This window comes from Argentina silus, assembly GCF_951799395.1.
Source record: "Argentina silus genome assembly, chromosome: 4".
In the NCBI taxonomy this organism is placed as follows: Eukaryota; Metazoa; Chordata; class Actinopteri; order Argentiniformes; family Argentinidae; genus Argentina; species Argentina silus.
Window position 1 is genome coordinate 10,770,847 of NC_139658.1, and position 22,500 is coordinate 10,793,346.

The following is a 22,500-nucleotide window of genomic DNA, read 5'->3' on the forward strand; positions in this document are numbered from 1 at the left end:
GGTCATACCTCTTTTACCACACCTTCACGACGAACTGGCAACAAATCACCATCAGCCTGTTCAATATGGACACTAATAGCCATCTTCACGTCTGCATCGTTCATTATTAATGCATGTTGCTGTCGTGTTTAAGCTCCGCTTTATCCATTTGTCACGTAAAAGGAACCCACATGCAGTCATAGTGACCTCAGCAGCTTTCTGTATGGATTTATCCATAACTGTGGTTGTTGTTTTATTAATTATTAATCCCTGACGGCCTTTTCTGGAGAAATTCAGACTGTCTGTGTTTCCAGGAAGTTCAAGTTCATCATTACATGACTCAATCACATTCCACAGTGGACTAGTTTGCATGAAATGCAGTCATGAGTAACTGAAGCACTGTCTCTTCCTTGTTTTTGTACCAATTCAGGCGGGTCCCTCGAATTCCCCTCCGGTCTCGCATTCCTTCATTCCTCATCCCTCTATCTCACACTTCCTCCTTTCCCTAATGACATTATCACAATCGCTGTAATTACCGCATTCCATCTCAATGACATCACCGTTGATTTGCATATGTCTAATGAACGTAATGAACAGGGGCACCTCTGGCGTGTTATTGGGTGTTGGGGAGATGGTTTAGTCAGGGCTAATTTCAATAATGAATTGACTATTGGTAAACGAGCTCGCTTGCTAATCAGCATCGACTAAATTAGTCGAAACCTGGAGCCTTAGCCATCTATTCTATCTTCTCGATAACCAGCTTCGCCGTAAAAACGTGTTTCCTCCAGTGATGAATATGTAATAGTTAATATGGTTTACGGCACCTGACAACCAGAAATGGGATGGGGGGGGGGTTTAGTAAAGTCATGTTTATGGCTGTACCTCAGCCCACTTGTTCAAGGGAGCTTTGATAGCCTAGTTTAAATGAGAGAGAGAGAGAGAGAGGGAGGGAGGGAGAGAGAGAGAGGGAGAGGGAGGGAGGGAGGGAGGGAGCGCAAGTGACAGGGGAGATATTGTACGGTACCAGTACATGCTCTCTAACTCTCTGGACCCTGCTAATTTGGGGACCCATTTAGCGGGCCTCCTCTGGCCCTCCGGCGACTGGTGACATTTCCCAAAGTCAATAGATTTTGTTTGGAAACACTGCTGATGCATGCTCATGTGCTATTTACACACTCTGACATTTACACACACACACACACAACACTCATACGCATACACACACGTTACACCGCGCTAATGCAGGCACTAAACCAGATCAGCGATCCCCTGTTATGCACGCACAACACACACACACACACACACACACACACACACACACATACACACAGGCTCTAATGCATTCCCTAAACTGAATCAGCGATCCCCTTTTTGGCACACACACACACACCGTAGATGACTAGATGACTACGCCACCATAGAAACACCAGTGACGAGGTCACTTCCTCTCTCGGGGCAGTTAGCCTCACACGCCCAATGCCAGATCAATCCCCAGTCCCCAAATGATTTAGACCAGCTTCCATTCGAACCCCACGACCTCTAACCTTTACCAGCCTGGAATAGGAGATGTGTGAATGAATGGCCTATCTACACTCACCGAACACTTTATTAGTGTACACCTTCTCATGGTGGAGGTGGTGTAACGGTGTGGGGAATGTTTTCTTGGCACACTTTGGGCCTGTTAATACCAATCAATCATCGCTTGAATGCCACAGCCTATTTGAGTATTGTTGCTGACCATGTGCATCCCTTCATGGTCACAATTTACTCATCTTCTAATGGCTACTTCCAGCATGATAATGCACCATGTCACAAAGCAAAAGTCGTCTCAATCTGGTTTCATGAACATGACAATGAGTTCAGTGTTCTTCAGTGGCCTTCTCAGTCACCGGATCTGAATCCAATAGAACACCTTTAGGATGTGGTAGAACGGGAGATTCACAGCTTGAAAGTGCACCTGAAAAATCTGCAGGAATTGCATGATGCAATCATGTCATCATGGACCAGAATCTCAAAGGAATGTTTCCAACATCTTGTGGAATCAACAAAGAATTGAGGCTGTTTTGAGAGCAAAGGGAGGCCCTACCCAGTATTAGTACAGTGCTCAGTGAGTGTATAGGCCTATAGGCCCACCCAGGATAGAGGCTAGTGGAGTTGTAATGTTATTGTGGATATGGGTTTGTGGAGATTGAATGATGAACATTGTGCATAGGTGACGAGTTCAGTTTGAATGGTGAACACTGTGTTATGGGGACTAGCTCAGTTTGAATGGTGGGCATCCCGGATACGGCTTACGGTTCCGTTTTTTAAAAGGTCAGCTACTGTACGTGGATACAGAGATGGACACTGCACACGGACACAGAGATTTCGGTTGACTTTGAATGTGGCTGCAATTTTCAATGATTGAGAACAGTTTGAATGGTGAGTGCTGTGACTACTACTGTGTGGTCATGCTCTTCCGCTAACCGGCTCAGTGAAAAGGGCCTGTGGAGACGACCGTCCTGCCGGGATTAGGGTTGACTAGCTAGCCTCGGTCGCTACGCTCCAGCATTGTCAAGAAGTGGTTAAATCAGCGGTATGGCTGAGGACTGACCGCCGTGGTCTAGATTCAAAGGAAACGCTGGCGTATTAGAGGAAAGGGTATTATTAACCCGATCTAGGTTATAGCTTAACCCCGCAGGCTTTCACACAATCCAACCACCTTGTGTGTGTGTGTGTGTGTGTGTGTGTGTGTGTGTGTGTGTGTGTGTGTGTGTGTGTGTGTGTGTGTGTGTGTGTGTGTGTGTGAATGAGAATACTGACATTCACACTCCAGCACATCAGTGCTGATCACACATCAAAGGATGACCTCCGTTCAAGTATTTAGTGTGTCATGGAAACCTCAGAGGAGTGGGACACACACACACACACACACACACACCCCGTCCCGTAGGGCCATGGTGCTATCTCACATTAGCATATCGTCCTCTCTATGACTGCCATAAGCACACACTGGAACCCTTTACGGAACTGCTAATACCTCCAGTACAATAGCACTACAATTATGGCTTCTTTCCATCCTCCACAGATAAGCACTTTATGGTGTTAGCGCTTTGTCCACAACACTGGTTGTCATAGAACCGCGTCACCACGGTGAATCCCATGGTATCTTTATTCTCTGTTTCCATAAATAAAAGGAATTACGACTTGGATGCGAGAAGCGGCCATTTTTGGACAGGCAGTTTGATAGGCAGGCCTCTAATCCTATGCAAACAAAAGGGGGACCTGTGTGTCATGGGAGAAACATATTCTACTAAATATATCCGTTGTGCCCTAAGGTGCACTGTAACGTCATTTCATGCCAACTCAGAGCATGGCCGTCTAAACATTTTCTTTCCCATTGAGAGAATTAGCCGCTATCTGACGTTTTGATCTGTGCGTTTTGTGAACTCTGCATCCTGAGTATTTACTTTTTTTAATTTATTTTTTATTTCTGCTCTTATCTCCGTTCCTCCTCAATATCCGTCCACTTTGGATAGAGTTTGCCCTTCGGCACAGATTGAGGATCAGCTGACCCAGTCTCCATTTTCAAAAAACACTATTCCCTTTGTGGTATCAATGCTGTTGCTAGCGGCAAAATCGTGTCCCTGTAGATTTCAAAAACACATTTCGAATGAATCGGTGTGTCCGGTCCTTTTTAAGTTTGTTTGGTTTAGTCACTGCATGCAGCCGAAAACTGAGGAACTGCCAGGGCTGTGGAGGAAGCTTTGAATGACTTGTTCATGATGTGATGGGTCAGGTAGTCAAGAATCTTCCAGGCCCTTGTCACGTTGCAACATCATGCTACGCTCACGAAATTGCACTCCTACACATGTCTGTCTCATGTTTTGTATTTCACAACGGTTGAAACCAACTTCATGGCTAGAACTCATGACTTCAGCGAGATGTCTAAAACCTATGTTCTTTCTTCCTCCTCTGCAGTTTTCGTGGAACAGAAGATCAAACGGATCATGTCTCCAGCCTACGCTCTGTTGCTGTGGTAACTAACATGCACTTCCGGGTCAGGAGTTCTCTTCAGAAGCTTGTCCACTGATGTTCATCTCGCACACCTGCCATAGAGACCACCACAGAGAACTACACTACCTAGAATTCCTGTCTGCCCTGAGGTGACTTGGACATCCTGGTTTGACTATTTATCTGACTATTTACTGTTTACAACTATCTAGTGTGAAATATTGCACTCTGTGACTTTTAAAAGGACTTTGCACTAAGAGAGTGTTAACAAGGAAAACAGAGAGGTTAAAAAGCCCTCCCCAAGAAACCAAAATGGCGAAAAATACTGCTGACCACCCTCCGGGGAACTCAGTTGCCGAGGGCAACCATGAAGGGGACTTTGGCTGCACGGTGATGGACCTGCGGGACCTGATGGAGCTGAGGAGCGGAGAGGCCGTCAACAAGATCGCAGACTCCTACGGGGACGTGCAGGGGCTCTGCCGCAGGCTCAAGACATCACCCATCGAGGGTAAGAGGAAGGGAGATTAGGTCATTCAGCTACACACACACACACACACACACACACACACACACATATATTACTTTCCACACATACATTACCATATCATCTCCCCTATTAGCCCTGCTGTAGTAATGATGATGTGATGTCATCCCATACCATCAGCCCTGTGGCGTGTGTGTGTGTGTGTGTGTGTGTGCGTGTGTGTGTGTGTGTGTCTGTGTCTGTGTGTGTGTGTCTGTGTGCATACCCATGAATACCCATTGGGCTAAAACACTGTGACAAGACGTAGGATCCAATCAATGGTAGCAGCAGAGACATATATGCCCGAGGGGAAAGGGTTAATTAGAAGGGTTAAGTCATGTTGTGTTGGAAGTGTTCATGTTGAGGCAGTTTGGTTCCCACAGGTTTGATTGGCAGGTTTGAAATGCCCCAACGATCAAATAGGATGTTTATTATGTTATACAGCATATTTCATAAATGGCTGCGGTTTATCAGTTAATTTCCCCTTGAACGACTCGTGAACTCAACCACAAGATAAGATAGAGGTTGGAAACCGTGTTTCTGTCAAAGAGTGTGCCAACAATCGGACAACGAAAGAGAGAACGAAAGAAAAAGAAAGAATACAGCACTGTCCACGTACATATCAAAGAAAAGGTTAAACGTCCAGTACAATGACCGATGTGAACATTGTAGCCTAAGTGCAGTAGCCTGCTAACCAACACAGCGTATAGCGTACAAGAACTCCTCACTGTCAGTAAGCCTCAGCTGGTCCCTGCTGTATACCCATTAGCGCAGGTGTGGCTATGGCTAATGAGTTTGACACCGCTGAGTAACCAGGCCGTTAAACCTATCCCTGGGCTCGATTTAACGGACTGGGAGATTATTTACCACCATTAACAACTCAAGGCCAGACAATCTTATCATAATCGCATCCACAATGTTAATCGCATGCGTACACATAGTTGTAAATGTACACACACTTACAGGATTCACACACACAATTTCACACACACACACACACACACACACACACACACACACACTTACAGGATACACACACACACTTACAGGATACACACACACACTTACAGGATACGCACACACAGACACACCAACTAACACCCACACACACACACACACACTTACAGGATACGCACACACAGACACACCAACTAACACACACACACATGGGTGGAATCACTTACACAGCAGATTAATCACATGCTATATCTGACAGCTCATCACCAACATGTCCTCAGGATGGGGAGAGTAGAAAATGGCCGTCTCTCTCTCTCTCTCTCTCTCTCTCTCTCTCTCTCTCTCTCTCTCTCCCCCTCTCCCCCTTCCCACCCTCCTTCAAACACGTGGCGCGCACCAGTCCATTCCAGGATTGAAATTAGTTCCACACCGTTCCCCTAATGACTTCATAGATCATTGCTTTATTCCATTTAGTAATCAAGGGACAGCTGTAGCCGAGTCCTCCGCACAAGAAATTACTCATTTTAATGAAGGAAGCATATTATGTTTTCAGTGGGCGCGTGGGTGGGCGAAAAAAAAGAGAGAGAAAAAAAAGAAAAAAAGCAATATCAAAGTGAGACTGAGTAAGCTTCTTTTTGAGATACACAAACGCATCACACAAACCTGGTTCAGTAGGAGACAAGATGGTGGGGGTTTTTTTTGGTGCAATTGTAGGGACGCAAATGAGGGCTCTTAGGCTGGAGTCGCATGTCCCTGTCGTTTTGGGTAAACGGCCGTCGTGGGGTTTTTCTTGGAAGCTGTTACTTTTTTATTTCTTCTACCCCTTCCCAGACGCATTTTCACTTCCCTCCGTTCTTGGCTTTACTAAGTGTTGTATTCCTCGGCGGTGGCGATGACGTCACTGTGTCAAGTCTCGACACAATGTGTGTAGCATACTGTTGAGCAAGTTCATCTGTCCCTGCTGCTCCTCTCAGGAAAATCGAAAACATGCTTGCTTGACCTTGCTGGCAAGTTACTGCAGCATTCTGTCGCTAATTAGAACAACATTTGGATAATTGAAGTAGCAAGCAGAGACCCCGTATCATTTGACTTGCAAATTGGGGTTGATCTTTAAAAGTCCAATCTTTACAGTGAAATGTGAATAGATAATCCTGAGTGCTTAGTGTTGTTGTTGTCATTTTGCTTTGTATCCCTTAGCAATGAATCAAAATGAGAAGGGAAAAAGATGGGCAGTCTTCCTTACAATAATGAGGCAGTTAACCACCTGCTTTAACACCCACTCGAGCAGCAACAGGAGATGCACTTTGCCCGTCCTACAGACACACACACACACACACACACACATGAGCACACACGCACAAGCGCACACACACACACACACACACACACACACACACAAACCCAGCTCCACCCAGCATTATGCCATAAAGCAAGTGTGTTCTACCTGAGTGATTTTGCTCTGTTCTGTGGTTAGCTCCAGAGGTCCTGTCTCCTGCTAATGTTTACTGATGAACCAGTCTGCTGCTGGCTTAGCTGCTGGAGGACAAACACTGATTGTCCTTCCCTTTGTTTTGGAAAAGAAAATAGTATGCCTCTGCTCCTGTTACTCGCTCACAGTCCCACCGCAGCGCATGAAATGAAGAACAAACCAGATACACGGCCACTCCCAGAGGAAAATGAAAGTTCAATAACAGTTGTTTGTGTATTATTGAAAACCAATATGCTTCGCTTCTGAAGCCTTCATCACTAGAGTGGCTGGAGAGCATTTGTAGAATTGTGCTTGTTTTTTTGGGGGGGAATGGTCCTGCCTGAGGTTGTCTAACAATCTAGATTAGAAGGCTTTTGAGAATAGAGAGATGATGGGGAGCACTTCTTAGCTTGATAACAATTATCTGAAAAGATGCTCATGGAATTCAAGGGACTTTGTCAGTGATGAGAGAGAAAGGCTGCGGCTGGTATCTTGAATTCTTTGAGACTCTCATTTATAGTTAAAAGCCCAAGGCGCTCCTGTCTTGGTCTTTTGACTGTGGCATATTTGACTATGGATGAGCTCTCTTCCGAAATTTCAAAACGCAAGCTGTAGCCATTCATTTTTTAAGATTGGATAAATAAATGATGTCTTACGGCAACTGACAAACTTACATCTAGAGCAAGAGCAGAACTTAAGGGAAGCTCGAAGGTCCCACTATACAGAATTAAATGAACACGGGGAGGTGTTACCGATGTCTTTGAAATTGTATTCATAGAAGTAGGTGGACGACTTTCTTTTTTAATGCCCAGCAAGAGAGCAACACGGAAATAATAGCGGCGTGTACATAAAATGTTGCAAAATGCTTTCCTAAATCAAGTGTCTGAACAAGGCCTACAGTAGTTGTCAACATTTAAGTGTGTTGAGTGGAGTGACATGGCCTGTGTGTGACACAGTCGGATTGGTGAGTCATCACCGTGCATGGAGCCAAAGAGCAGACACATTCTCCTAGGATTTCCCTCTTGGGTGGGTGTGTTCCTATTACAACGTCTCTCAGCAATGCAAGGCCGCGGGCCCCACGGCGAGGATACACGTTTGACTGCTATTGAGATGTTGCAGGAAAGCTGTGGAACCGGGGGTCATGTATTTTTCAACACGTGTATTTTTGAGTGCAGTTGTGGTGCGATTCAATCAGGCTGACTAATGGTGATTGTAGTTACAGGCTTCGTCTGGCCTTAGTCTGATTGTGGTCTACTCTGTTTTAATGCGCTCTGACTGGATCTTCTGGTGCCGAGGAGATGATGTGCTGAGTAAGCGCTGGCCTGATCTCAAGTCCCTTTGAGTTAAAGTTCTGACACGACGTCTGGTAGACTCAGTCAAGGCAGTTACGTGAGCATTCCCAGAGGAGTGCTATGTTTATGCAACCAAGCTGGGATGCCGACGGCAGCCCCTTGTGGGATGAAGAATGTTTTATTTAATTGATTCGGATGGAATTTAGTGGGGAGAGTGCTACTGAGGGGCGATTGCATTAGATGCAGAACGTCGACTTGCGTTGGTTTGAGACGTTCCCGGCATCCGTGCTTACTGTACTTAAACCCTGGGACTCTATAAACTGTAGTAGGATGGATACGCATCTACATGGGAGAGAGGGCGGTAGTGTGGGTGGAGAAATGGTGAGACAACCAATAACACCTGTTGAATTGAATTCAGTTGGAAAAGGGGAGATTTTGAGAGAGGAAGGGGGGGGTGGGTAGAGACAGAGTCAAGTCTTGTTTGTCTCATTCCAGTTTTAAACAGCTCTGGTATCTTCTCTTAATGAGTATGGAATGGTGTGACCACATGATAAACAATGACTGCATTATTCCCTCCACTGCAGTGGCAGCCATCTTGGTTAAATCAGGCTTCAATTTGGCTTTAAAACTGGAAAAACAAGGCCCGTTTGCTCACAGCTGACAACCGTAGGGCAGTTTTATTCCACACTCTAATTCATGTATCCTAGGGGCGAAGGTATTGTCGCGAGCATTTTGTGAGGAAAAAGTGTCAGAGGGTGTTGAATTCAAAAGACAAGAATGAGAGTGTAGCCTCTGATGCATTTGTTTTGACTGACTCTGGGGAAATACAGTGTTGTATCTCAAACCAATCATGATTTGATTCAGTAACCCGAGTCTGCTTGTTTGCACTTTGTCAGCCTCGGATGATTTGATTGGTCGGGCCGAGCTCTATAGCTACTGTGTAGCTCTGTTGCTAAGTCAACTGGCAGATATAGGTCCTGAGCCCTATACAGAGGGATCTGACGACGCTAATGTCACAGAGGAGACATTCAACCTCACACACACTGGTGCCAGAGGTTCTGGGGTCATTCTCTTCCATTCACTTCCTGAAGACATACTGGAGAGTCTTGACATTCATGACATTACTGTTCAATTCCTTCTATGTTATTCTGGAATAAGGCTTTTTTATTTTTTTCCGGGAACTCTGTGAATGAGTGAGTGAATGAATGGCTTTATTGTCCTTCAAATGGAACATTCTTCCCGCAGCATTGACACTGTTACATTGTAATGTATGAAGCTACATTTTCTGGTAGCATGATGTCGGGTCTGACAAAATTCAGTTTGTTGTTCGTCTTGTGTGAGCGTGTGGATGCTGGAAACCAGGGAAACAAGTGGCGTGAGAAACCAGCATGCTTCCCCCCACTCTTACTGGGAACTGTGGGCGCGTGATAAAGAGGCAAAGTTATTTGAATAAATACACACACACACACACACACACACACACACACACACACACACATACACACATACATACAGCCTGGGGTCAAATGTGTCAGTTGAAGGAGCTTGCTCATGTCCGATGGAAGGAAAGATACATGCAAACCGCTAACTTGCCAAACAACAATCGCTTCTTTCTGTCTCTTTCCATCTCTCTCTCATAGTCCATACCTCCCCCCCTCCTCCCCCTTCTCTCCCATTCCACTCTTTCTTCATGCTCGTTTTGCCTCAGTACCATCCATTAAAAACAAATGTAAATGCAAATCAAAGGTTGCATTTTATGCTCATAAATGTTTCTTTCACAAGTGTACATATCACAGGGTCCTGTTTTGGCAAGCTTTAAAAATGCAGTATTTTCCCTTTTTAAATCTGCGCCTTAGGATATATAAGTGAGTCACTACAACACCTCACAACGTATACCCTCGCAATAAGGTGCCATCTTTTAATTAACATCTCCCCACGCCGTCCCTGTGATGGGTGCTTTTTAATTAGCCAGAAATTTGCATCATTCTGAAGACCAGAAACTGCATACTAAAACTGCATGTAAAATGTGTTCTCACCTGTCAGACTGGCAGTAACAATCTACTTCCGCTGTAGATTGAAGACCCATTTCTTCAGGCTACATCTTAACTGTCCCTCCTAAAGACCTCTTCATCCCCATTTACCCCCCTGTACACGTTTCTCTCCTGTAAATAAATGAATCAAAGAAATAAAAAATAAAAAGATTTTTTCCTTCATCTAGCATTGTCTCTGCCAATAGCCCCTGGTCCTAGCATAGATTACTTTTTCTTATGATGACTGATGGATTGATGATTCACTTACTTAGACAAATGTATTTGTTGTAAGTCACTTTGGATAAAGGCGTCTGCTGTTAACAGATGCACGTGCACACACACAAACACACAAACACACTATGTTTGGCAAGGCAAGGCAAGGCCAGGCAAGGCAAGGCAAGGCAAGGCAAGGCCAGGCCAGGCCAGGCCAGGCAAGGCCAGGCAGGCAGGCAGGCATAAACTTTGAAAGACACAACACACAGTCAATGTGAAATCACTCTAATGTCCCTGGGAACACCAAGCCTCCCTCATCGGGTTGCGTGCATGTTAAGAAGCTTTTTCGGCACTCGGGTGCCAAGCGAATGTGGTGCCATGGATGACGGTGGTGTGTCATTGAGTGTGAGTGAAGCGTGTGATTTGTGTGAGCGCGCGATACATATGTTCATGTATTTTTCAGAGCCGGCGAGCATTCTCATGAGAAACAGGAAAAACTTATCTTTTCAATTATCAAACGTACGGCTGCTGGTGCGTTCTGCCTAGAGAGGAGGATGAAGCACATTAACCGGTTAGGGTAGAAGGATGGGTAATGGAGAGGAGGAGCGAGAGGGTGACGGTGAGCGATGGAGAGAAATGAGATGGAGAGTAGAGGGAGTACAGGAGATGGAGAGAAAGAAAGAGAGGGAGATATGTGAGAAGGATAGAGAGCGAGGTACTGTAGCCGGGGAGAAGGAAGAGACAGAGAGAGAGAGAAGGAGGGAGGGTGGGAGGGAGAGAGGGAGGGAAACTTGGCCTCCCTCCATGAGAGACTGTGCCCTGCTGCCTCCCATGTGTTCAGGAACCACGAGACGTCTGTGGTGCCTCAGGGAGAGAGAGAAAACAACAGGCATGATGGGAAAGGTGACTCCTCCAGCAAATGGGTGTGTCCTGTTTAAGGTGGACCCGCTGTTAAGGATCTGATACCGTCTGATATCAAGTGTGTGTGGTGAGCGTGTGTGTGTGTGTGTGTGTGTGTGTGTGTGTGTGTGTGTGTGTGTGTCTTTTTCTCTGTAAACAGAGGCTTCCTCAAGGCTTTCTGTGAAGGTGTTTGTTTGTTCATGGTCTCCCTGACTCAAGGAAAGCATGTAGTGTTTACTGGTCTGCAGGAGTAATGATGAAAATAGGTCCACATATGGTCCTCATTCCACTCCCTTTCCCTGCAATTTCACCCATTAAGACACAGAAGTGTGAAGTATGGTCGTCACTTTGTTTTTGTATATTGCCCCCCTCTTTTACCCTCGCTCTCTCTCTCTCTCTCTCTCTCTGATTTTTGTTTCTTTCTCCCTCTCTTTCTCTCTCTGATTTTAGTTTCTTTCTCCCTCTCTTTCTTTCTCTCTCTCTGATTTGAGTTTCTTTCTCCCTCTCTCTCTCTCTCTCTCTCTCTCTCCAGCTGTCTGAACTGGCAGCCTTCCCATGGTCCTCTGGGAGTGAGTTTGTGTTAACGCTCCTCTCCGTCGCCATCACAACAGACACCCACTCCCAACATGCCCTGCAAAGCCTCCATTATCAGTCACCTTGACACCCATTGCCCCCGGCAACGAGCCCTGAGGGCGTAAATGAAGGATTCCAACAATTTTAGTGAATCAGAGTAGTCTGTGTCCCGCAGTAGCCTATCAGGACAGAGGAGCGCTTGAGGGAGAACTTTTCCCATGGTCTCACCCTGGGAGGTGCAGTTGCAGTGGGTGGCAGTGCTATTGATATACAGAGTTTGGCAAAATTGTCTGCCATTTTGGTGCCAAACGACCCCTCATTCTAATGTGCATTGTGGTTGTGCTGGACGTTGTGGTGCTAACATGGCCCCGAGGAAAGTACTCAATCTGAAAGCTGGCTGAGCTCTTACTATAACATCAGTGGCTAAGTTGGGTGGTCAGTTGTCAACGGTCATACATTGAACCTTGGCTGCAGGGTTAGTTAGTCGTTTCGATAGAGTTCATACTGCTACCCTGAATCGGCAAAAGGTGATTCGTTAATATTGAATTCTAAGTTTGTCCTTGGAGCTCCCATCAGGGTTACTGTGAAACGTGGTGCATGTGTGAGAAGCGCTGTCTCTCTGTCATGGAGATTTTCCCGTTATTCCTCCGGGAAGCCTCGGATGCTCTTGGTCTAATTCCCAACCCCGTAAAAGTGTCACAGCGCACAAATCACCCGTCTTCCACTGCAGTAAAAAGCTGGCACAGACCATTAGGAGCAAAACAGTGAGAGACGGGGGTGTGTGTGTGTGTGTGTGAATAATACGGGGAACCCCCCCCCCCCCCCCCCCCCCCCCCTCCATATGACTCTCTATTGGACTCTGCCTGGTTTATCCCCTTTAACTCTGTACTGACATGAGAGAGAGGTTGATGGGGGAGGGAGAGAGAGAGAGGGAAGGAGCAATGGGATGGAGAGGAGGGGAAAGTGAGAAGCAGACGGGGGGAGAGAAGAGAGAAAAATCCATTGATAGGGGTAGAATAAGGATGAGTGGAAGATAGAGAGAGAATGACTGAGAGGTAGAGGCAGTGTGGGGTGAGTGATAGATGGATATCAGCTTCACAGGTCAGTGGGCAGAGAGACGAAGCGCAATCAGAACCCCGGGACTCTGTGATCGCTTATAAAGCCTACCTCAGTAATCCCACCTCCGAGAGAGAGAATGGAAGAGCTGAGTAATGGCCAGGGATGGAGAGAGAAAATAATCACTTTCTTTGTTGATTGAGAAGGAGTGAGGGACCGAGAGAAAAACGTTTACGAAAGAAAATAACGTCATTATTAAATAATTTTACTTCACAAGTGGTGACGTTTTCAGAATACATTCTCCTCTGATATACTGTATGTTTCGCCCACAGAAATATATTCACCTTTTGATGTGTGTTTCACCCAGGGAAGTACATTTTCCTACCTATAACACAGTCATGGTGTATTACCATTAACATCACTAGTCTACTCTTGTCTTAATCTCGTTCCCAGATATTTCCGCCCAAACACTCGGAAGATCTGGTGGACCAATAAACTGGGCCTTTGTTTACAATACAATCTGCTGATCGCATAGCCATTGGCCACTTATTCAGCTTAATCTACCAACCAATCATTTTCCATAACACCTCCCCCCAGTGCTTGAGCACCACATGTTTCTGAGCCACAACTCACAGTTGTGTGATTTGCTGAAATCAAATAGTTCAATTCACTTCCACTAAGGCCATGTTTGAGTCATGGTTATTCCAGGCTTATACAGTATGCTCTCTGCACAATAGCCTGAGGACGAGGTTACTCTTGCCTTCACGTTGTGAATGAAAATGCCCAACAAGGCAACCTGGGATCATGAAAGGGGGGATTAGTTGCCCAACCAGGCAACCCGATGGGAAGTGCTGTGTGCTGTGTCATGTTTGTCTGATGGTGTTTGCAGGCAAGGTCCTGAAATCCCAGACACCTCTCCGCCACCGCCCCCCCCCCGCGCGCGCGCCTCTGTTGCCTGCGGCAACTTCTCTTGGATTATTCATGCGGCCGCCATCCCATAACCTCACAGCACCCTGCACTGTTGCCGTGTGCATATGTATTTCCTGTCAGGCTGAGGCAAGATCAATCTCCCCTCCCTCTCTCTCTTTCCCTTATTCTCTCTCCATTTCTCACCCTCTTATCCCTCCAGCCACTCTCTCTCTCTCTCTCTCCATCTACCTCTTCTCCATCTGCACCTGCTCCTCTGTCACTCCCTCCCGGAACAGAGGGATCGGGGGGGAAAAAAAAGAAAAAAGTAAGAATGAAAAAAAATAAAAGCGCCACAGAGGCCTTCACATTCGTCAGAGTTACTCCGGGGCCAGTCTAACAGAACACGACTCTCGGCAGACTCCTCGATCTCTACAGAGAATACTCTCCATCGCTATCTCCGTCACTTTCCATCGCTACCCATTGCCAGAAGAGGGCTTCCGTCATGACAGATAGCCGACGAACGAGCGCTTGGCAACGGTGCTTTGTTTCGGACCGGCTTTTTCTCTCTCTTTCCTCCTCCTACGCCTTTTTTTATTTGGCCACAGAGGGTTGTTTTGGCCCGCCATATGTTGTGCCTTTCGCTGTGAGAGAGTCAAGTGGTGAAAGCCACGGGGAGTCTCGATGACGGGTGTTGGTTGAAGGGCGTTCTGGGGGCTCCCATAGGGGATGACTTGTGTTAATTAAGGGTAGGATCATAGTAGCAGACCGGCTGGCTGAGAGCAGCACATGCCAGGGGGGGATAGATGAAGGAGGGGAGGAGGAGTTCTCTCTCTCTCTCTCTCTCTCACTCTCCTGATACTCCCAGTGCTACAACAGTTATACACCCGTTAGCATAAAGAAGCTAGCTATCTCAGAATGGGATCTGTTCTAATACACCTGCTACTGTAAGGAGATCAATACAACAAGGAGGTAGTGCGAGGCTACTGAGTGAGAGTGTGAATGAAGGAGAGAGACTAAATCCTCAACCAATGGCAAGTCTGACCAGCACACTATCGATTTACCTTCTAATCCTTTTTACAGTTAATCCCACAGCCAAGAAACTGCAATGAATAAAAGTGTTTCTTCTTGTGACCGTTTAAAACGCATTCTGCATTTTTAATGAGTGCCCTCTGTCTTTTTGCGGTTTATGAATTTACGATTTTCCCGAAAAAAAACATGAATCATGAGGTCTTTCATGAGGTGATGATTATCTCTCCCTTCTCACAGTGTAATCTCACATAAAAGAGATTAACCATCTCAGCGGTACAACCCTGGAGAAATCAAGGTTTAGTTTCAGAGCGGAACACACAGAGAGGATGTGTCTGTGTCGGTCTGTCTTTTGTCAAGCTGTAAGTCAAAGACTTTGGCGTTCCTTATCTGGCAGATTGTGTCCGCGGCAGGAGGCTGACATTGGGTGTGTTTGGACTGCCAGTTTTCCTGGAGGCAAGCCCGTATGTGGTATGGCAGCCATTCTTGTGGATTAGACACAGACAAAACAGGACTAATGTAAAGGTTTGACTTGAAAAGCATTAGTGTAGACCTTTGGCCTACAGTCCTACCGCAGTCAATCAAATCCCCAAAAACTCACTCATGCAGTATTTCCAACCTTATTTCAGACTCTTGTAGTCCTAATCTCTCCAGAGAATAACATTGTGTCACATGAGTCAGGATCTCGTAGTATCTAAAGATTTAGAGGTTGAGCCTATCTTGAAAATGTGTACGATACCCATCTTATGTAATTTGGGCGAAAAAACAGGCCAGCTCTTTTCTGTTTCGTGTTATGCACTACGGCCCTACCCTACAGGAACATCAATTGATTTATGTTTCACTCTATTAACTCCTTCATCTCCTCCCTCCGTCGTTCAGGTCTGTCCGGTAACCCGTTGGACCTGGAGAAGCGCCACGCGGCGTTTGGGCAGAACTTCATCCCTCCGAAGAAAGCCAAGAGCTTCCTGGCGCTGGTATGGGAGGCCCTACAGGATGTCACTCTCATCATCCTGGAGATAGCAGCCATCATCTCCCTTGGCTTGTCCTTCTACCACCCACCAGGAGGCGACAACGAGCGTGAGTACAGCCAGGGGTGCGGGGGAGTGTGAGCAGAGCAAAGTTTGTTGGGGGAGTGTGAATGTCTGATCATGAAGATTTGTATTGTTGTTCTTCTTTTTGTTTTTGGGGAGATGGAGATAAGATAAGTATTATTTGTGTTCTGGTATGTAAATATTATGTTCCTGTTTCAGTGACCTGGTTGGGTTTTGACCCTATTTCTAAAATGTGTCTTATGGTAGTGTTTACAATGACCTGTGTGTATCACAGTCATGTTTTCACAACCTTGTTGTATAGTGGTCTTTTTCCCCACTGACCTGGTCATTTTGTGGTCCTGTGCTCTGACCCTCCAGTGTGCGGTCAGGCGGCGTCGGGGGTGGAGGACGAGGGCGAGGCGCAGGCGGGCTGGATCGAGGGCGCGGCCATCCTCTTCTCCGTCATCATCGTGGTGCTGGTGACAGCGTTCAACGACTGGAGCAAAGAGAAGCAGTTCCGTGGGCTGCAAAGCCGCATCGAGCAGGAGCAGAAGTTCACCGTCATCCGCAAGGGCCAGGTCATCCAGATCCCTGTGGCTGAGATTGTGACGGGAGACATCGCCCAAATCAAATATGGTGAGACATTGAGGACGGTGAGATATCGTATGAGGATGGTGAAATATCGTATGTGTATGATATACTGTTGTATGTGGATAATATGTCGGTGATCGTCAAGTTGTTTATTTGGGACTGGGAGTCACTGTTGTTGTTCCACAGGTGACTTGCTGCCAGCTGACGGTGTCCTGATCCAGGGGAACGACCTGAAGATTGACGAGAGCTCTCTGACTGGCGAATCAGACCAGGTCAGGAAGTCTCTGGAGAAGGACCCCATGCTGCTGTCTGGTAAGATTGCCTGTTCCGATTGTTTCTATTGGAGAGCATGATACACTTTTGACTTCAATTATTGTGTTTGCCTCCTTAATATCTTAATATCTCTCTCTCTTTTTTCTTTCTCCCCTCTCTCCCCCTCTTGCCCCTCTTTCCCTCCCTCCTCCAGGTACCCATGTGATGGAGGGATCAGGTAGAATGCTCGTGTCAGCCGTGGGCCTCAACTCCCAGACCGGAATAATCTTCACTCTCCTGGGTGCCGGTGACAGTGACGAGGAGAAGAAGGCCAAGAAAGGTGAGCGAGGGATGAAAAAACGGCAAAAACCAACCCATCGCCATGGTTACACACCCCAACTCGCTTTTTCCGAGCTGTTTCTTCTTTCTATTCCATCTGTCCTGATGAGGTTTCTCTCCCTTAACATGGGTTCTCTGATGGTTGGTTCTCTGAGGTAAGATACTGTTGGAGGGACAAGACACAGCAGTCAGGTTCACTCTAGGATGAGATAAAGAAGGATGGGACAGCGATGATGTCATGGAAAATACCCAGGAGCCAGAACAGGAACAGTTCCTGGATAATTGTGGATTGATCCACACTCGCTGTCCTGTACTTCCTTATCTAATTTTAGATCTCAGTTTTGAACATCCAACCCAAGGCCCTGTCCAGACCAGTCCTTCCCATTAGCGGTTTTATGATTGGGTGACCAGTCATAGTGTTGGGAACAGACCCTACTGTCAAAAAAGGCTATGGTTTTCACTCTTTCACTCTTCCTTCCATCCCTACCTCCTCCTCTAACTGTTCCACACATTCTGGAACTCTGTTTGTCAAAACTTACTAAAACTATGACAGCACAGACGTCAGAAGAAATAGAAGAGGTGACATTCGTTATGCGCCAAACCTAACATTTCTAAACTTTGTGAGGAACATTATTTGCTGAAACATTGATGCGTTGTATGGAGGTTCTGTAAACAACCTTCATCATTGTATGAATGTTTGAATGAATGCCGCAGGCCAACTCTTAAGGGCTCCCATTACAGTAGATCTATATTGCCTTTTAGTTTGCTTCTGGTCCATACTAACCCCTTAACCGTGTCTTCTTTTCTGTTTGGTAAAAGTTTTTTTTGCTAAGATTTCAGTTCTTCAAGCATTCATTCTAAAGGGGCTGAACGTGCCACTTCAGAGGAGGGAGAGGCAAGGCACAGGCTTATTCCAATTGACATATAATGTTCCAATTGGCATCTAATATTCTAAGTGACTATTCTTGAGTTTCACGTGACGTCACACAGTAATCGTTGCGCCATGTTCAGGACCAACGCTTGTCAATATCCGGAATGGTGATAGTGCCGTGTCGAGCAGTTCTTCAATTCATGTCGTGACCATTGATAATAGTTTACACTTTAACGCCTGTAGTTGGATAAAGGCAAAGATTGTACAGAATGTGTTACACATCCCTCTAATAAAGGCTTTTGTTGTCATTTGCTTATTCTTAAGGTAACATGTTTTTGGCTGGTGAATAAGCGAGCTACACTACAGTAGCTGTCCTCTTATTGTAGAGTAGAGCTAGCTAGCAGTTAACAAAAAGCTAAACAATATAACGTTGTCCGTGATTACTTTTTTGACAGTGTTTGTTTTTGTTAACTTTATCTCTGTCCGAAAGCACAACTGCTGTGTAGCTACAGTGATTTGAATTATAGCATTTGAAATGTAGCTACCATCCAATGCAATATCATGATAGCGCCGATGTTATGAGCGTTTTTATGATTGACAGTGACAACGTATACATATGTAATGTCAATCAGACATTATACTCATAATGCCCATAGGGATTCCCCAGATAAATATACTTAATGAATAAGATCACATCAAAGTCACTAAAGGACCGGCAGGGACTGACAGGGACGGCTGTAAAGTTAGTCCCCAATATGGCGGAGCTGTCAAAAAAGTGACGTCACTGAAACCTATGCATTGTCAAGTCTATGAAACTGACACAAATTATGAATCAATTTCTCATGAAACTGGAGTACCATCATGATCTTCATGTTATGATTAATATATAATAGTATGATACAAAAAGATATCATCATGATGATGTAGGATTCATCACAGTATGGACACATCACTTCAGGTTAGACTGTAGAAAATGCACACACACAAAGGCAAGAACACTCACTCACACTCACACACACACACACACACACACACACAATGAGTTTTGACTTGCTGTCTGCTTCTAGACAGGTGAATATACGGAGGTGAAAACACCTGAGACAGAAAACAGACTCTGCTGTCATACGTAGCTGTATTGCCTCCATTTTCAGCTCCCCAGACACACATACACACGCAGACACACGCAGACATTTAATCACTTTCTCTCTCTCTCACACACACACACACACACACACACACACACATCCACACACGCTCCCAGACACTTACTCACACAGACACATACTTCAACACTCTTTCTCACACTCACACACACAGACACAGACAGACACACACACACACAGTCACGCACACATGCATTCAACACACCTCAACAGTAACACACTTCCCTTCCCTGCAGAAGTGAGAAAAACACACCTGGGGCACTGCAGCCTCCTCTGCCTGACATCAATCAGAAATGAATGTAAAGACAGGGGCTGCGTGCGTGTGCGTGTGCGTCTGTGTGTGTCTGTGTGCGTGTGTGTGTGTAAGTGCTACCTTGATGAAAGACAATTTCCTGAATACATTCTTGCCTTTACACAATGTTTAAGAACCTGACTGATGAGGCCTCAGTGTTAATTAGTAATGAGACAAAGTAGACCCTACGGATGGATGCTCTACATCTACCACATTCTACAGCCTTAAACCCACAAGTGCTCTATCTCTCTCCTCTGATGGCCCATTCCAGCTCACACACACATGTGAATTTATATTGTTTTCCTATCTTTTATGTTCCTTCGGTTTTATGATTTTTTATTTCCTTTAAGCCATGTTATCAGCATTCCGCACTCTCTCTCTGTCTGAACAGGTAAAAAACAAGGACCCCCCGAAAATCGCAACAAAGGTAACCCCTCCCTCCCTCCATCCCTCCCTCCCTCCCCCCTCCATTCAGCAGCAGTCTGGGAGTCTCGTGTCAGTCTCACTCGCTCTCTCTCTTCTCTCTCTCTCTCTCTCTCTCTCTCTCTTTCTCTCTCTCACTATCTGTTTCACGCTCTCACTTTCCTCCACCTGCTGAAAAGGGGAGGTTCTCCCGCCTCGCTTTACCTGTGAAAGGGTGCAACTCTCACCTGCCACCGAACCCCAGTGAGCTAAATGGGGTTAGCTTTTAGCTCAGGGCTATCAGAAAGTATCTTTACCACAACTGTAATAGGCTTGTCTTTCACAAAGCGAATCTGCTAAGACCTGGAAAGGGTTAATTATTCTGCCAAAGCTATGTTTATGCTAGACGTTTTTATTGTTATTTTAAGATGGAAAAGATACTGTGTGTGTGTGTGTGTCTGTCTGCGTGCGCGCTTGCGCTTGCATATCTGTGTGATCGCCTGCATGGGTGTGTGTGTGTTTATGGCTATATTTGTATGTGTGTGGGCGCCTGGGTGTTTGTGTGTGTGTGTGTGTGTGATGGGAAGAGGTCAGCTCACCCCCTCTTCCATTTTAAAAGGCCCCTGGGTGTTGTAGCTCTTCCAGCTTGCCTGTACGGGTCAACCCTGCGTCCATGTGGCGTGTGATCCGGGACGCATCCGACCTCTGCAAGCTGTCTCATCCACCCCCGCCCCCCCCCCCCCACCTCCTCCCTCAGCCTCCCAGGGCCTGAGCATCTGCTGCAGTCAGAACGCCCCCACCTCCCCACCATCTCGATCAGCCCCCCCCTCCACCACCAACCCCTCCTGGCCACCCTTCCTTGCCCTTGGACTTCATCACTAGTAAACAGGGTTCTATTCTCTTTAGTTAAGGATGGATGGAGAGATGTTGCTTCAGGAGGATAATTTTACCTGTGAATTAATTTAGATATTGCATACCCAAAGGAATATTTCTGACTTTAATTAAAAAGGCTCCCAGAGTGATACGTGATGAGGTGAAGGGTTAAAAGGGTAGTTCACCCAAAACACAAAGAGGATCCCTAACACAAATAGGCATGAGTGTCAGAAATGGAAACAAATAACCCTAACACTAACCTATAGCTTAGCAGTAGCTTAGCATTATGCTTATAGTGTAATATGGAAGGGGTCCAAGCATAAAATTTGTAGGTTGAACATAACCATTCAAAATACATCTAAATATAATCTAATTCTACTTATATTTGTCCAAGCTAGCTCTGGGACAAGGCCTAAAGTGGGAGTTGCACCCTTGAAGTATCGGCTGTGGATTGTTGTTTGTTCTGTTATGTATTTTTGTTTTTATTTTTTACTTTTTTTTTTACTTTTTTTATTTATCTCACTGTTGCCTCTTTCCAGGGTGTTGCTCAGGACCTCATGCTGTCTTGTAATATTTTTTCACGATCACTGTTTGACTCTCTTTCTTTTTCTCTCTTTCTCTCTCTCTCTCTCTCTCTCTCTTTCTTTCTCTCTTTCTCTCTCTCTTTCTCTCTTCTCTCACTCAAATACCTCTGGAGATTTTCAGCCTCTTCTACCTCGTCCTCACGTCCTTTCTATCTTTGTTTTGTGGTGGTTGTATCTCTCACTTTGGTTTTTGGGTATCTTTTTTGAGTTTGTTGGTTTTCTTTGTTTGTTGAGTTCTTTTTTCGTGACACACACACTCGCCCCCCTCCTAACCGTCGTGCGTGGTCCGTGGTTCCGTGCTGCGTCTGTAAGTGCTGTGCGTCCGTCAGTGGGTCCGTCCGTCCGTCCGTCCGTGCGTCAGTCCAGTCCGCCAGTCCGTGCCTTGTGTGGCTGTGTCAGTCGGTTCTGTTCTGCTGGGTTCTGTGTTGGGATTGGTGGTCTGGTCCAAATGCTGTGGGTACATCAGGTCAGGGGTCAAGTTATGAGTTGGCCAGGGAGTTTCCGATCAGGGCAGCCCCATTGGCACCCCGATAAATGTTGAAGATAGCAACGCAGGCACCACTATAGATACAAAAGTTGTTCCTGCCCACTGTTTTAAGAACATCCCCAAGAGTCAATGTGTAATTCAAACCCTGAAAACTATATTTAACAGTGTTAGCTTCCTGTGTACACTGGTACATTGTTCTCCAGCTGTTAGCGTATGATACGTTAAACACTCTTACAAGACATTGATGGCAACAGTTTTAATAGTTAATTATGCCAGATTTTTGATTAACAATTGCATTTTCAATTGTCATAATAATTGTCGTAGCTGATGAAAGAAAGAAGACCACAGTAACACAAAAGTAGGATCTTTTAGGATTAGACTGGAATCATATATCAAATTAATAGTTTAACACAGTGCGATGCTAGGTTATATGCTCACTGTGTGAAGATCAAACAGATGAAAGCACCCCACAGTACAAACAGAGCAAATCTGTAAGCCATTGAAGTGCTAAAATGCAAATCTCATATTTGCGTTTGTAAAACATGAGTGAGCTCTGTAGCAAGACGATTTATCTTCCGTTGACAACCCCCGACAAGAGGCCGTTGTAGAATTTACAATCTCTACCTCTTGTTCTGAATCTGAAATGTCTCAACAAGCTTTTGATTGACACTACCCTGTCTTCTTAACCTGATTCAA

The 22,500-nt window shown here is 45.7% G+C and overlaps 1 protein-coding gene across 1 annotated transcript in view; it reads left to right on the forward strand.

Annotated features, from left to right (window-relative positions):
• The window catches only part of atp2b4 (ATPase plasma membrane Ca2+ transporting 4), a 74,638-nt gene that overhangs the window by 25,286 nt on the left and 26,852 nt on the right, over positions 1 to 22,500 (forward strand). Inside the window, exons 2-7 of the mRNA XM_083669184.1 lie at positions 3,940 to 4,480; positions 15,799 to 15,996; positions 16,329 to 16,586; positions 16,728 to 16,853; positions 17,008 to 17,133; positions 19,850 to 19,885. Coding sequence (XP_083525310.1) covers positions 4,285 to 4,480; positions 15,799 to 15,996; positions 16,329 to 16,586; positions 16,728 to 16,853; positions 17,008 to 17,133; positions 19,850 to 19,885 — 940 coding nt within the window. The 5' untranslated portion in view covers positions 3,940 to 4,284. The remainder of the gene's footprint in view (positions 1 to 3,939; positions 4,481 to 15,798; positions 15,997 to 16,328; positions 16,587 to 16,727; positions 16,854 to 17,007; positions 17,134 to 19,849; positions 19,886 to 22,500) is intronic.